The 14,110-nt window shown below is 40.2% G+C and overlaps 1 protein-coding gene across 7 annotated transcripts in view; it reads left to right on the top strand.

Moving 5' to 3' along the window:
• The window catches only part of ANKS6 (ankyrin repeat and sterile alpha motif domain containing 6), a 42,170-nt gene extending 33,480 nt beyond the window's left edge, over positions 1 to 8,690 (top strand). For 2 of the 7 annotated variants that reach the window (XM_033064151.2, XM_033064103.2), the window contains exons 15-17: positions 692 to 808; positions 1,445 to 1,541; positions 7,920 to 8,690. In XM_033064151.2, the coding sequence (XP_032920042.1) occupies positions 692 to 808; positions 1,445 to 1,541; positions 7,920 to 7,969 (264 nt within the window). In that variant the 3' untranslated portion in view covers positions 7,970 to 8,690. Of the gene's footprint in view, positions 1 to 691; positions 809 to 1,444; positions 1,542 to 2,936; positions 6,201 to 7,919 lie in introns of those variants that run through there. The other 5 variants (XR_004418411.2, XR_004418410.2, XM_033064142.1 and 2 more) reach the window with 5 other exon arrangements.
• The last annotated feature ends 5,420 nt before the right edge of the window (positions 8,691 to 14,110 follow it).

Below are 14,110 nucleotides of genomic sequence, written 5' to 3'. Positions count from 1 at the left end.
AATGAACACGCACTAAGTTGACATTGCTACAGAGTTCAAAATTCAGCACAAGCCCAGACAATTTAGCTGCATCACAATATATTGGGTTATTATTGTTCCCCTGCATGATAGGCAAGGGAGCATTGTGTATAAATTAATATGCTTAGTATGTAAAGATTATATCAATATTAAAAGTTTCAGATATTTGTTCTTATCACAGCCTTATGGATATGTTGTTATAATAAAAACTGATACATAAATAAAACCTAGGTTTTTCTCAGGAGACACTGGAAAAGTAAACACAATATTCTGAAATTCCAAAAATACTTACCAGGAAAGGCTGAAAAAAAGAAACTGTAGGTTTATTCACATAGCTGCTACTGTAGGCAAAGGAATCACTGTGGAGACTATATAATCTATATTAATAGAACTTGATAGTAAAAAATTATAAATCCATTAATATTTTAGATGTACTATCATGATTAGTTGAATGTTTAACAGTAGCTTAGAAGCTTTACAACAGAGTGGTAAAGTGTGTATCATTTGGTACTGATAATTCGTTAAAAATTCTTTTTAGACAATATTTACATTAAGTCTATACAATTAAAAAAAAACCAACATACCACTTTTATCCTGTAGTAATGAATCTTTGCATAGGTTAATTTGTCCTACCTTTTTTCTTTTATTTCTTCTATTTTTTTAAAATATGCAGGTGGATATGGAAGCTTTCCTCACACTTACTGATGGTGATCTGAAAGAACTGGGTATTAAAACAGATGGATCAAGGCAGCAGATTTTGGCAGCTATTTCAGAACTGAATGCAGGAAAGGTACATTTTTAAGTACTGTACTTAGTAAATTATTTCACAGTTTTTTATATAATTAATTCAACATACATTTTGAAATTCATTTGTGGATGTTAGAAAAGCTAAATTGATTTTTTCCAAACAAAGTGTTTCGTGTATTGAATTAATGAAAAGTCTTCCTTTGTGCCACTTTCTGTTCTCTTTCAATAACTTTCCTAGTCTGGTGAACAAACTACTTTTAAATGTGAGCAACATTGCATTTTCTGAATATTGATTTCAGAAAAAAAAAGAATCATCTGGCTGCAATAGTGCCGCTAGAGAATGCAGTATAAGAAGAAAGGTGTCTTTTGGTTAACATAACAGGTTTTGATTCCTCTTTGATTAGGTGAATAGCGGTTCTTTAATTTCTTACACTTTTATTACCTTTGAATTTTATGTTGACACAAACAAATTTGCTAAGAATGGTGTACAGTAAACAGTGCTCTTATCAGAGGGATTTTTTACTGGAGCATGTCTTTGATTAGGCTTGCTGATACTTCTCAGCAGCTCAGCAATTTCCCTCAGTCAAGATCAACAGTAGTGATGAGGCTAAAAATTAGGGGAGGTGGATGACATTCCATACTAAGATATGCCTCATTTTATTTTATTGTTCCTTTACAGGGTCGAGAGAGACAGATTTTACAAGAAACTATACACAACTTCCACTCCTCCTTTGAGAGTAGTGTTAGTAACACACGACCGCCAGGTCACGCCCAATGTAAGTAGCACCTGAAATTAATTGAAAAATTAATTACAGGTTGAATCACAGAATCACAAAATCAGTTAGGTTGGAAAATACCATCATGAGATCATAGAGTCCAACCTATGACCAAACACCACCATGGCACTGAATGTCATGTCCAGCCTTTTCTTAAAACACCTCCAGGGATGGTGACTCCATCATCTCCCTGGACAACCCATTCCAATGTCTAATCACTCTTTCTGTGAAAGAAATGTTCATAATGTCCAAATGTGTGGATATTTTATTTAATACTGTCTGGAAGACAGAATGTGGCAGACAAGCCAGTTATCTGCTTTCCTGGCTAATGATGTGTGTCTCTTGCTGAGACTGTAGAGAAGATTTCAACATAAAAAGTAGAAGTATCTGGAGATGTTTATACACCCTTCAGTACTATCTGAAATAAGGATAAAATTTTTGTTGTTCATTACTAGACACAGAAAATGAATGTAAGTATAGTAAACCAGAGTATACGGTATACTGTCTATAATTTCTGTATGTGTATATGTAGCGTCTGTGGGAGGTGTTCCTGTATGATACATAATTAACTTTTGCATACTCTTTATAGGAGACACTTTAGTATGATCAGGTAGAATAAATATATTCAAGATTTACAATTTAGCTTAATAGTTTTGACAACTATGTTAATTATATATTTATGTATATATGCAATTAGTTATTTTGCATAGGTAGTACTTTTGTATGATTATCTGTAGTTGGTTTCTTTGGAATACATGTATTCCAAGCACCAGTGTTACCTGCTAGCCAAGCTGGAGAAACTGCCTTTTAAAATGTACTGTCAGTAACCAAAACATACAGGAAGGTGTTGCTGACCTGTAATAATTGAATACATTTTCTACACTCTCAGATATAAAATATGGAAATCTCTGTCCTGCCAGCTGCCTGAAACAAAGGCAGATAGTCATCTGTTATTCCAGATTAAAGCATAGGATGTAACCTATTCCCATGTGTACTTCTGTATCCATGTTGTTTTAGTAGAAACAACAAAAGCCATTGAATAGCCTTGAGAAGTTCACCGTGTTAAAAACGCTTCTTCTTCAATTGTTGATTTTACTGCTTTCATCCACTCACAAAATAATTTCATTTGTTTAGGGACTATGTTAAATTATTCAGGTATTGTATGCTTTAGGAAACCTTAATAATGAGCTTGTCCCAGTTGTTCCAATCTCAGACAGCTGCATTTCACTAGATATGTGAAAGCAGGTGCTCTTGACCTACTGATGTCTAGGGGTAAACTGGGAATTGCTGGGGTAGTTAGTGAATGTAGGCTACTTCCAGTATTCTGTGTAGTCTGCACGGCTGAAAGCCACTGTCAGGTGTCTCTGTATGCATTGTGCAACTTTCCATTCCCAGCATAGTCACCATGTGTGGGAACTTCTGGATGTCACTTGGTAACATCCCAAAGCTGAAGAGCCTCTTCTGTAGGTATTACTAGGTGAGCAGAAGCTGTTTGGGATTTGATTACATGATGCAAAGAACTGGAATTACTCAAGAACCAAAGAAGCACAGAGGTGTAATGTATCTCCAAGCAACTTGCTGACCTTAAGTGTCTTGAAGCCATCAGAGGACAAGAATAGTGGCTCAAAGCTGGGGAGAACATCCTCTTGTAAAAATGGAGGCAACAGTTACACCTGTTGAGCTTTTGACAAGATGCTGCAAGAAGGCTGCCATCAGAGAGCTTTCTTTTTGGTTTTTGTGTGTGAGAGCTCCATGATATAAATTGGGCTGTGAAACAGAAATAGAAGCACTAACAGAGAAGAGGAAGAGAACATGTAGCTAAAAGGAGTTTCTGCACCAGGTAAGCTGCTTTTTATTGTAAAAAGTAGCAGTGGAATCCTTATGCAGTCTCTGGAACTTGAAGTAATTTCCAGGAATGTGTAATATTTAGAGCATAAGAGCAGCTGTACCAAGTCAAATCCAAGGTCCATACCATTGTGTTCATCTTTTTCACCACCCTCATCTGACACTGATGTGAAGAGCTGCTTGCTTTCATTTGCTGTGAACTTGTCATGTCCTGACTTTTTTTGCTTCATCGTACTGGATCAGAAGATACAGTGAGCAGTTGTTTCCTCTTCACTGCCTCCATGCCACTCATGATTTTACAGATCACTGTAATATTCTTCTTCATTCATGGTTTTTTTTTCCAAGGGGAAGGCTTATAGGCTGCTTTATCATTCCCTATACCATAGTTTTTCTAACCTCTTTTCCTTTTCTGCTATTATCTTTTCAGACTTGGAAGATACCAGCCTAGCATTCAGTATTCAATAGGTACCCATATTATGGATTTAGATGACAGAGTGATGTTTGTTTTTCAGTTGTGTTCTCTGCTTTCTATTCTCTTGCCCTTTCCTAGTTATTTCTGGTACTCTACTGTGTTGGCTATAATTGAAGACTGAATTGGTATAAATTTGAATTACCTCTTACAACCTAGCTGATCTACTGAGTTCGAGCTCACAGCCTACAATTTTATATAAACACACATGCATCTTCTTTTCCATTTGCCATACTTCATATTACTTCATATTTATCTTCACGAACTTTTGTCGCTATCTTATTGTTTAGGCACAAATGTCACATGAAGTCTTTTTGCCAGTCTTCTGTTTACCTTTATTTTTATTTACATGGATAACTTAGGAATGCGTGTCCCTTCACTCTATATGTCCTTTCAAAATCTTATATTGAATATACTCTTCATATCCTGAATATTCTCATGCAGATCCCTATGAAATACTAGTGGTGAATTTCTCTACTATGGAAAAAATATTATTTACTTCAGCCTTCTGTCCTCTGCCTCCCTAACAGATTATTTAGTCACACAAGAAATTTTATTTTTACCCTGTGGATTCCTTATTATCTTAAGGGCTAAACTTGGACCTTGTGAAATACCTTGTCGAAATCCAAGCATCAAAAAGGCCTCTTTTGTCTACAACACTGTTGGCACCTTCAAGGAATTCTAGTAGGTTGGTGAGGCAAGACTTCTAAAATCCCTCTTGATTTGTTTCCACAAAATTTCAGATTGTTACAGTTTTTACCAGTTTGGTTGGTATTACTGTCCATCTCACTGGTCTGTTTACCTACATTCTCTATTGAACCATTAAAAAGATTTACATCACTGTTACCGTATCTCATTTATGTGACAATTTAAACAACAACCTGTGCTCTGTACACAGGAGTTCAGCTACTTAATCCTTCTACTTCTCTAGGACATTTGCCTTAGAAATCTACTATTATTTGCTTTGTGTCTTTGTTTCATATTCTTTTTTGCTAGTACTCCAGGTTAAGATGGACTCCTACATAAAGAAGGTTTCTGAAATGGAATCCTTCTTCCCCACCCCATGCGAGGGACATCAGGTTAGGCTGTGTGAATTCCATGCTCCAGTCCTTGCCTGACCTGCATAAGGCAGAGCAATGTAAATCAAGTTACTGGACCTGTAAACCATTAGGTTTGGAGGCACCATGAATTCTGAATAGGCAAACAGTACTTGCATGGGGGTTGCCTCCATCTCTTTTTTTTCATGGAAATTAATTGGTTATTTTTAGAAAATTCTGATAAAAATATTCATTCCAAGTGAACATTTTGGCAGGTTTTGACATTTTGGTAGTTTGGCTGCTATTAAGTCTTGGAAGATTGACAATGCACTCTGTCTTTGGTAAGAGAAACTACTAGGAAGATACTGCTTCTTTATAACCCAGTGAATGTGTCCAGCAAACAGAGAATTACTGTGCTGCTTCACCATTTAGAGCAGATGACCAGCCTGTGGAGGCATGAGGCAAAATGACTGCTCTAAGGAATAAGATGCTTCTCCATTGTCTGGATTCCAACTTCAGAGAAACAGCAAATGGCAGCATAAAGTCCAGCTTTCTGGGAGAATGGGATTTAACAAATAGTATTATCCCAGGAAAAGTTACTGTTTGTGGTTTAAGGTGACCTTTTGCTTACATGATTCTGGTAAAAAAGAAAATTGGACTTTCTGAATGCCTGATTGCCAGGACTAATTGTTTAGTTTAATTTGGGGGGCTGTATCAAGATTCATTCTCCCATTAACTGAGTGCAGTCAAGAGGTTGAACAGATCTGGCAGTGGCATTGAAAGAAATGACACCAAAGAAGACACAGTTGCATTTCAACACAAACTTTCCCAACTCAGAAATGGAAAGCTGAAAAAAGGTCATGTGGATTCTTATGAAAAAAAAAAAAAAAAGGCAGGGGGCAGGGTGGGGGAGAAAAGCAACTGAAATAATTTCTTCTAGAAGAGCAGACATAAAATTCTATATGCTAGTTATAATAGATGTGTAAGGAAGTGTTACATTTAAATCCTCTGATAAAAATGGAAACACTTCATGCCAGTTCCCTTGCCCATTTATGGCTTGCAACAGAATTTGCCATTTCTACAAAAATGACAAAAATGAAAAATGCAAGTGCATCCAAGGTTTGTACTCAGAAGGACAAAATCTTTTTCTGCTAGGACATTTCTTAGACTCGTTTTGAAAAAAACCCATTAAGATTGGTTGGAGGTAAAGTTAACTACCAGTTAACTTAGTTTGCCTTGTACAGTAATTTCACAACCGTAAGGCGCACCGGACTATAAGGCGCACCTCCGAGAGTCAGCAAATTTCGCAACTTTGTACATAATACAAGGTGCACCGGACTATAAGGTACACTCTTTTTTTGCAGCAAGGAGCCGCGCTGCGCACAACAAAGTAACAAATTAGTAATGGAATCCCGTGATCATGGAGTTTACTGGCAGGTGCACAATTTGGAAACATTTTTCACAAATCGGCGTAGACTTTCAAGGGCAGCCACAGGCCCTCCCCAGTGGACCCTGGCGCTCCCGCCTGCCCCCAGTGCTGGCTGGCGCGGCTTGGTGCAGCCGTGGGGCCGCCTCCCCCTTGCAGCTCCATGCTACCGCGGTGCTGTTCCCCCTCGCGGCTCCACGGAGCCGTCATGCTGTTCCCTCACTCGGCTCAGCACTCCTGCTGTGCCGCCTGTCCCTCGCGTGGCTCGGCGCTCCTGCCGTGCCGTCCCCTGCGTGGCTCCATTGTGCCACCATGCTGTTCCCCCTTGCGGCTCCACGGAGCTGCCCTGCCGCCTGTCCCTCGCTTGGCTGGGTGCTGCTACCGTGTGGCCTGTCCCTCGCAGCTCTGTGGTGCCGCCATGCTGTTCCCCCTTGCGGCTCCACGGAGCCACTGTGCTGTTCCCTCGTGTGGCTTGGCGCTCCTGCCGTGCTGCCTGTCCCCTGTGGCTCGGCGCTGCCACCGTGCCGTTCCCCCTTGCGGCTCCGTAGTGCCGCCTCCTGCTCCTGGCACGGGGCTCCTGCAGCACAGGGCTCCCGCGGCTCGGGGGGTCACGGGGCTCCCGCAGCGCTGGGGCTGCGGCAGCTCGGTGGGGGGGGTGCGGCTCCTGTGGCTTGGGGGATCGTGGCTTGGCAAATTTCTGAACTTTGTCCATATATAAGGCACATCCGGACTATAAGGCGCACTTCTGGGTTCGGACCAAAATTTTAGTCAAAAGGGCGCGCCTTATAGTCATGAAATTACTGTAATTCCAAGTTTATTCAAATGTTTGAAAGAAAAAAATGAGCCTTGTCACTTGGTAGAGGCATTCATCTGCTCTCCCCGATCTAAACAACACACCTGATAGGTGGGAAGAAAAGAGAAAATCCAAACTTCTGTTAGGGGCAATGAACAAAGGCAGGACATCCAAATCAAAAGAATAAACTGAATATTCTCCAGACAAAAGTTTAAATGAAGAGTAGTAGCTATGCCTATGATGGAAAAGAAATATGATGCCATTCAGTCTATAGTTAGTGGAAATTCTGGTCTTCCAGTTTCTCTTTACATATTATACTATGTTATATATATTGACAGATACATATGTAACTGCAGGTACAGTGTTGTTTGTGTATTTATGTTACAATTTCGGCTTCAGAATTAAATATCAAGTGGAAATTATCCAGAGGAGAGAGTTAGAAATGGAAGAGAGAGAAGTAAAAATAGGAGCAAAATCAATACCGACTTGCATGTAAAAAGTATACAACATTCAAGTAATCACTTAGTGGAAAGGTGCACATTGAGAACAGAGGGATACTTGAAACTTTGTGGCAGTAGGTGACCTTTTTATACATGAGTTTGACTTTTTATACCTCCTCCTTACAAGAGACAGCTTAAGATGAGTAAAATGAATTACAGGATCAAACTGTTAGATACAAGTACTGTTATAACAAGTACATTGGGAAATGTGGGCCTGTTTCCAGTAGTTTTGGAATTACTCTCTTATTTACAGCTGTGAGTCTTACTGGTTGCAGTTTTTCAGACTTCTTTTTTTTCCCCTCTTACAGCTCCTGGCTCCTCTTTAAAACCACAAGAAGCTGTTTCTTCTAAAAGGTAGTTACTGGAGCAAAAGTGGGTTTTGTTTTTTTTTAATGGTGAAGATTGGCATCAGTAAATCCAGACAAATCCATACAAATGAAAATTCGAAAAGTTAGTCCTGGCTACACTGACATAGGATTTTCTGCAATAACGTGCATAAAATACAGAACCCACAGAAAGTCAAAGAAAATAATAAAGAGATTGCTTCTATAGTTCAACCCGAGTGTTGAATTGTTCAAAGCATCAGTGGTTTGGATTTAAGAAGAGCAAAATGAGAAGAGCAGGGAGAATGGATGAACATGCAAGAAGATGGATGGATTCCACTCTTACCCATAGATGAAGAACCCATGGGAGGCCTACATGGGCATAGTTAAGAGCAACAAAAGCACAGAAGAAGGCAAGAAGGCCACCATTGACACCTTTTACATGGGGAAATACATAAACTGAATATGCCTCTATTGATTGGATACAGATAAAGGAGTCCAGATTGAAAATGCAATGATTTAATGGGAAGAAATGTAAAGAAGTAATGCTGCATTCTTCAATAACCAAAATATACTTTATCTATTCAATATTATGAGGTTAGAACAGCGGTAAAAGTAAAAAATAAAATACCTATTTGTAAAAACAGCACTTTATTTGATGAAATGCATAATCTGTCACCAATATTTAAACAGAAAAAAATGTTAAAATATTTTATATTGCTGACTTTTTTTTTGAGAATAAAACCATTTATGTGATATTGGCTGGTTTTTTTTTAATAGTAACACTAGCATATCCCTAAAAATACATTTTTATAACTTCATTTTGTAGCAATTTTGAAATGAAAGTTACAGTAGTTAGAAGTAGAAATAATTTTCTGCTTAGTAAATACCATTTTTGTTAAGCAGTTAAAATGCAAGTCATCAGCAATTATCCTCTGACATTCTTTGTCTGAAGACTCAAGTACTGCAGGTAAAGGCAAGAAGATCTTGGAGCTCCAATTACCTGAGTGCTCTCAGTATGTAACTAAAGATTTTACATTTCTCCATGCTCCTCACTGTACTGACAGCTCATGACTGCTTTTTCTGCCTTTGAGAGGAGGTAAGTTTGAGACAGAGTCCTGTATTGTGTGTCTGTGTGTCAGGGCTGGCACAGACTGCTCTTTAAACTCTGCTGTAGGCAGCAGAGCTCTGGTCAGTACCATCACTGGGGCCTCAAAACCCAGTATCTCACTGGGCTAGACCAGAAGTTTGATTCAGCTGTCCAGGCTCCACGGGCATTTGCCAGACCCTATGGCATCCAGAGCACCCAGAAGGAATGCCAGACATGACACTACATGAGGGTTATGATCAGGTTGTTCATTGCAGCCACTTGGACAAAGAGACTGTTATTTCATTGGCTTGTCCTGATTTGTCACAGACTTTTTTCTGTGTCCTCCTTTTCACTTTTAATGAAGATGTTTGTTGGCAAACTTTGCTTACCTCATAATGAAAAGTGATACCTTCTGGGTTTTACCAAAGAAGGAAATCCTACAAAAACAGTTCTTGTTATAATTCAGTCTAGTGTCATAGGCTTGACTAATCTGTAGTTATTAACCTAAGATTTTGCTGAGGAGTAATGTTATTTTACAAGAAGCTTTTATAAGTTTCTTTGAATTTAATTTTCTTTTTCTGCACTTTGATCATTAATGAACATCAGATTTTAAATAAAGATACTTTCTTTTCTGGAAATGATTCAAGCAGTCATCTGTAGTACTTCTCATGCTTCAGCAAATGCCTTAGAAGCCAGGTACCTTCTAAAGGGAATAACTTCAGTTTCCAGAGTGCAGAGGAACATAAGAGTTCATGCAAAGAGATTTCTTTAATACCGAGATCAGCTTAATTTACAATTTCTTGGCTTGTCTAACTCTGACACTAACAGCCTCAAACTTGCCACTTTATTTTATTTCCAAGCCCTCTTGGCAGTACAAGGGTACATTTAGTGGGAACAGGCTTTGTCCATTAAAACCAAAAAAACTTCTTGTGCTATATTTAAAGCTCATTTGGAACACCTGATTTCCAGTCTCAGAAGTTTGTATTATTGAAATAAACTGTTAATGCAATGTCCTTAAAGTGTCACAGGAAGGAATTGTTTCAAAGCAATTTTTGCCACTTGTCATTCACAGCATTCCAATGTGCATTAAAACTTAATGGAGTTAACACACAGTCATAAAAAACCAGCAAATAGATATTTGAAGTATGATTGCCATATTCCCAACATTGCACCTATAGCATTTTAATTGGCTTCTCAGAGTTTTTATGTGTAAGTATGTACAACACTCTCAAAATAGGTCTGTCTGGTGGGATGTCAGGACTCTTAGCAGAGGGATAGTGCTGTACTGGAACCGGGTTCTTGAAGGTGATAAACAGGCTCCTGTGAGTGTTGGAAAGCAGGCCTGTTTGAGACACTTATAAATAACCTAAAAATATTCTGTGTTCATGTGTACAGTGATTTCACGAATACAAGCCGCACTGAGTATAAACCGCATCTCTGGGTGTTGGCAAATATTTCGTTCTTTGTCCAAAAATAAGCCGCACCCGAGTATAAGCCGCTCTGTCGTTCGCAGTGAGGACCCGCATGCAACAAACTTGTCAAATAGTAACAGAACCGCGGCAGGGCGGGGTTTACTGGCTCGGCCTGCTCGGGGCTACCGACGGGGCCAGGTGGCCCAGCTCGGTGGGGCCGCTCGGGGCCAGCCGCTGCCTCTGGGCTCGCTCGCCCCGGCCCGGCGCTGCCCCGTGGTGGCAGGCAGGGACGGAGCCCCCCCTGCTCCCACGGAGGCGGGCGGGGACGGAGGCCCCCGCCGCCTCCCCGAGCCGTGGCGATGGTGGCACAGGGCCCCCGCCGCCTCCCCAAGCCGCGGCGATGGCAGCACGGGGCCCCCGCCACCTCCCTGGGCCACAGCCATGGCAGCGAGGGGCCCCCCTGTCTCTCCCCCAGGCTGCGGCAGAGGAGGGAAGGAGAGAACTCTCCCGCCTCTCTCCCCGCCCCCCTGTGCGCCTGAAGGGAGCCAGGCTCCACCCGCGGCACAACAGAGTAACAATTTGTAACAATCGCGAAATGCCGGCTTTTACTGGCAACTGTTTGGCTCGGCGCCCTGGCTGGCACTTCTGAGGTTGTAAGTGTCAGAAAGTTATTCACATATTAGCCGCCCCTGAGTATAAACCGCATTTCCGGTTTGGGAGCAAAATTTTAGTCAAAATGGTGCGGCTTGTATTCGTGAAATTACTGTACACTTGATACCTGCTTGTGAGTTTTTGTTTTTAATAAGCCTATGTGATTTGTTACCCCACAGAATCGGTAGCCTCCAATTAGTTGGTGCAGAGAGTTCCTGTTTTTCTGAGTTTTGGAACAAAACCATTGCACTGACAGCAGCCAACAAAGTGCAATAGATTTGATCACAACAGGCCTGATTTTAACTCCTCTCCACAGATTTCTCCATATATGGTTTTTCCATTCTTGGGCCACAGAATACAAAACAGAGCTCCAGTTTATAGATGCTCCTAAAACATTGTATTATCTCCTATCATGCATTTTTAATTGCTTATTTGGTGTATGTGTCAAACACACACACAAACTGTAGTCCTTAGCAATGCCACAGATAATTCTATGCAATCACAGAATGGCTGAGGCTGGAACAAGCCTTTGAGTATTATCTTGTCCAGTGCCCCACTGCTGAGGCAGACCCCCTAGAGCTGGTTGTCTGGGACCCTGTCCATTGGCCTCCCCTCATCCAGTGAGATGCTCTTCATAGAAAGCTATCAGTTCATTAGACATGACTTCCTTTGTTGTGAATTTGTGCTGACTATTCCCAAACACCATCTTAAAATAACTGGGCATTATTTTCAAGGTTATTTTCTCTGCCACATTCTCCGTAATCAAGGTGAGACTGACAAGGGCCAGTTCCCTGAATCCTCTTTCTTGCTATTCATAAAGATAGGGATGACATGTTTTCATACATTATGCAGAAACCTTGGCCAATCACCACAAGCTTTTAAAGATTTAAAAAAAACAGGTTTACAATGACACCAAACAGCTCCCTCAGTATTTGTAGAGTGCATCCCATCAGGTCCCTTGTCTGTACAGGACTTGTCTGTATCATACAACAATTCTTGGAATGCCATGGAAGGATATTTCATCATCTACATGTGCCCCTCAGACAATGGGTGTTTTGTATACTACACCTCTGCTAGTCCTTTGGTGGTTTATAGACATCCTCTTACAGTGAATTTCGTAGAGGTTTGTCAGCTCTATTCCAAGCATCCCATCATTTTCATTGCACAGGACCAGCATTCATGGTTACCATCCTCTGGGGATACCGTATTGTTTCTCAGTTTACACAGTGATACATAAACTTTCCTTCCAATTCCCTGGACAAAGAGAGTGAACAGGTTGCAACTAAATTTTGCCAACACTTTTTTGTGTTACCAGCATTCAAGCAAATCCAGCATCATGACGAAGTGGACAATGGTCTTTTAAAATGCTGAGACTTTGTTAGGCTCTGAATATACTAAGGAAAAGAACCTAGTACATACTGAAGACTGCAAAGCACCCTGTATTTCCTAGTCCAACATAACTTCACTCTTACCACTCATCACTGACAAGTACAATAAAACTAATTCAAATCAGTGCACAGTTAGGATCCCAACAGACTGTTAGATTCAGGAACAGATAGCAAATCCTTCAGTAATAGAATGCCTCTCCTTAGTGTAGCCACAGGTGGTTTCCTGTGTTTTATCCCGATTACAGACTATGAAATCATGCTGACTAGAGCTATGATTCAGCCAGCCAGCCAGCAGGCATGGGTCCAACTCCCAGGGAAGCCAATCCCTCCAGGTGCTGGTTTTTTTTGCACAGCAATAATTACTTGCAACCAAGCTCCTCCTTATTTCCTCTGCATGAGGAAAGATGTACCTTCTCAAGTATCCTGAAATATAAACTTTGATGATCAGACAAAGATACTGGCTTCTAACATTAGTAGTGTCAATTCTTTGCTCAATTTAGAGGACAGTGGTGTTCTCAGATGATGTTGTCAGTGCCCCACGAAAACTCCTAAATGTGCTGGATTCTTTGATAGCACTGCTTAAACATAATCATTGTTTTCTACTTGTGTCAAGATGCTTGCTGAAAAGTTGTAAAAAAAAAAAAAAAGAAATGTCCTTTTTTACCTTTCAGTAAATAAATACTGAACTAAAGATCCAAATACTGGCCTGATTTGTACCTGTGTAATTCTACTGCATCCGAGCCACAGTGGATTGAAGTGCAGGGAACTGCAAAAGAATCTGGGATAAAATAATCTAGAAATGAAGTATCCCATCCCACGTCTGGTTGAATAATTTCTGTGCAAATACGGTGTGTGTGCAAGGAAACCATAGGTATGTTCTTAGAAAAGGAACTGCAGAATGAGTTTGTTGTGTTGCTTTAGATATCTTTTTAATTTTGTTGGTGGCTCACCTCCTTGTTGGAATTCATTATGCCATTGTTTAATACCTTGGAAGGCTTGCCACTCTCTAATCTGATGAGTAGTTATTTGATAAATATTACAAATGTTATCAATGGACTTGTTTTATAATGCCTTTCTTTTTTGCTGGATCAAAGCAACACAAAGTGCAGTTCATTTATAGAGATGAGGGGACAAAGAGGGCAAAAGAAAACTACAAAAAAAGCCCCACTAGAAAACCCTGATTTGGTTGGATATATCAACAAAACTAAGCAAATGGTTTAGCCTGTTTATTATGTGGAAATTAGAAATAGCCTTCTCATATGTTAGCTATTATGTACATGTGAATATTTTAAATTAATTTGGGAGAACTGTGCATAAGCACAGCATTAGAAACACCCCATTTCTCTCCTGGAGACAACATGCAACATTGGAAGCATGTTGCATAGCCATTTCACAAGCAGAGCAGGCCAAACAAGTAGCAAATACAGAAGGCAGAGCTGATGATAGAATGGAAATCCATATTATGCTGTTTTCACCTTCTATGTCTGGCTCCCCATGTTACACTGAATTCCTTTTAGTTTACTTAACACACACAGAGAAAATCTAGATTCTTTGTTTTGTACCTTTAAGACGTCTGGCAAAGATGCACCAATGATTTCTTAGGTGAAACAAAGATGATTCAGGAAGGGAAGAAGA

The sequence above is a fragment of the Catharus ustulatus genome, chromosome 1 (assembly GCF_009819885.2).
Source record: "Catharus ustulatus isolate bCatUst1 chromosome 1, bCatUst1.pri.v2, whole genome shotgun sequence".
Taxonomy (NCBI): domain Eukaryota; kingdom Metazoa; phylum Chordata; class Aves; order Passeriformes; family Turdidae; genus Catharus; species Catharus ustulatus.
This window is presented reverse-complemented; position numbering and strand designations above follow the sequence as displayed.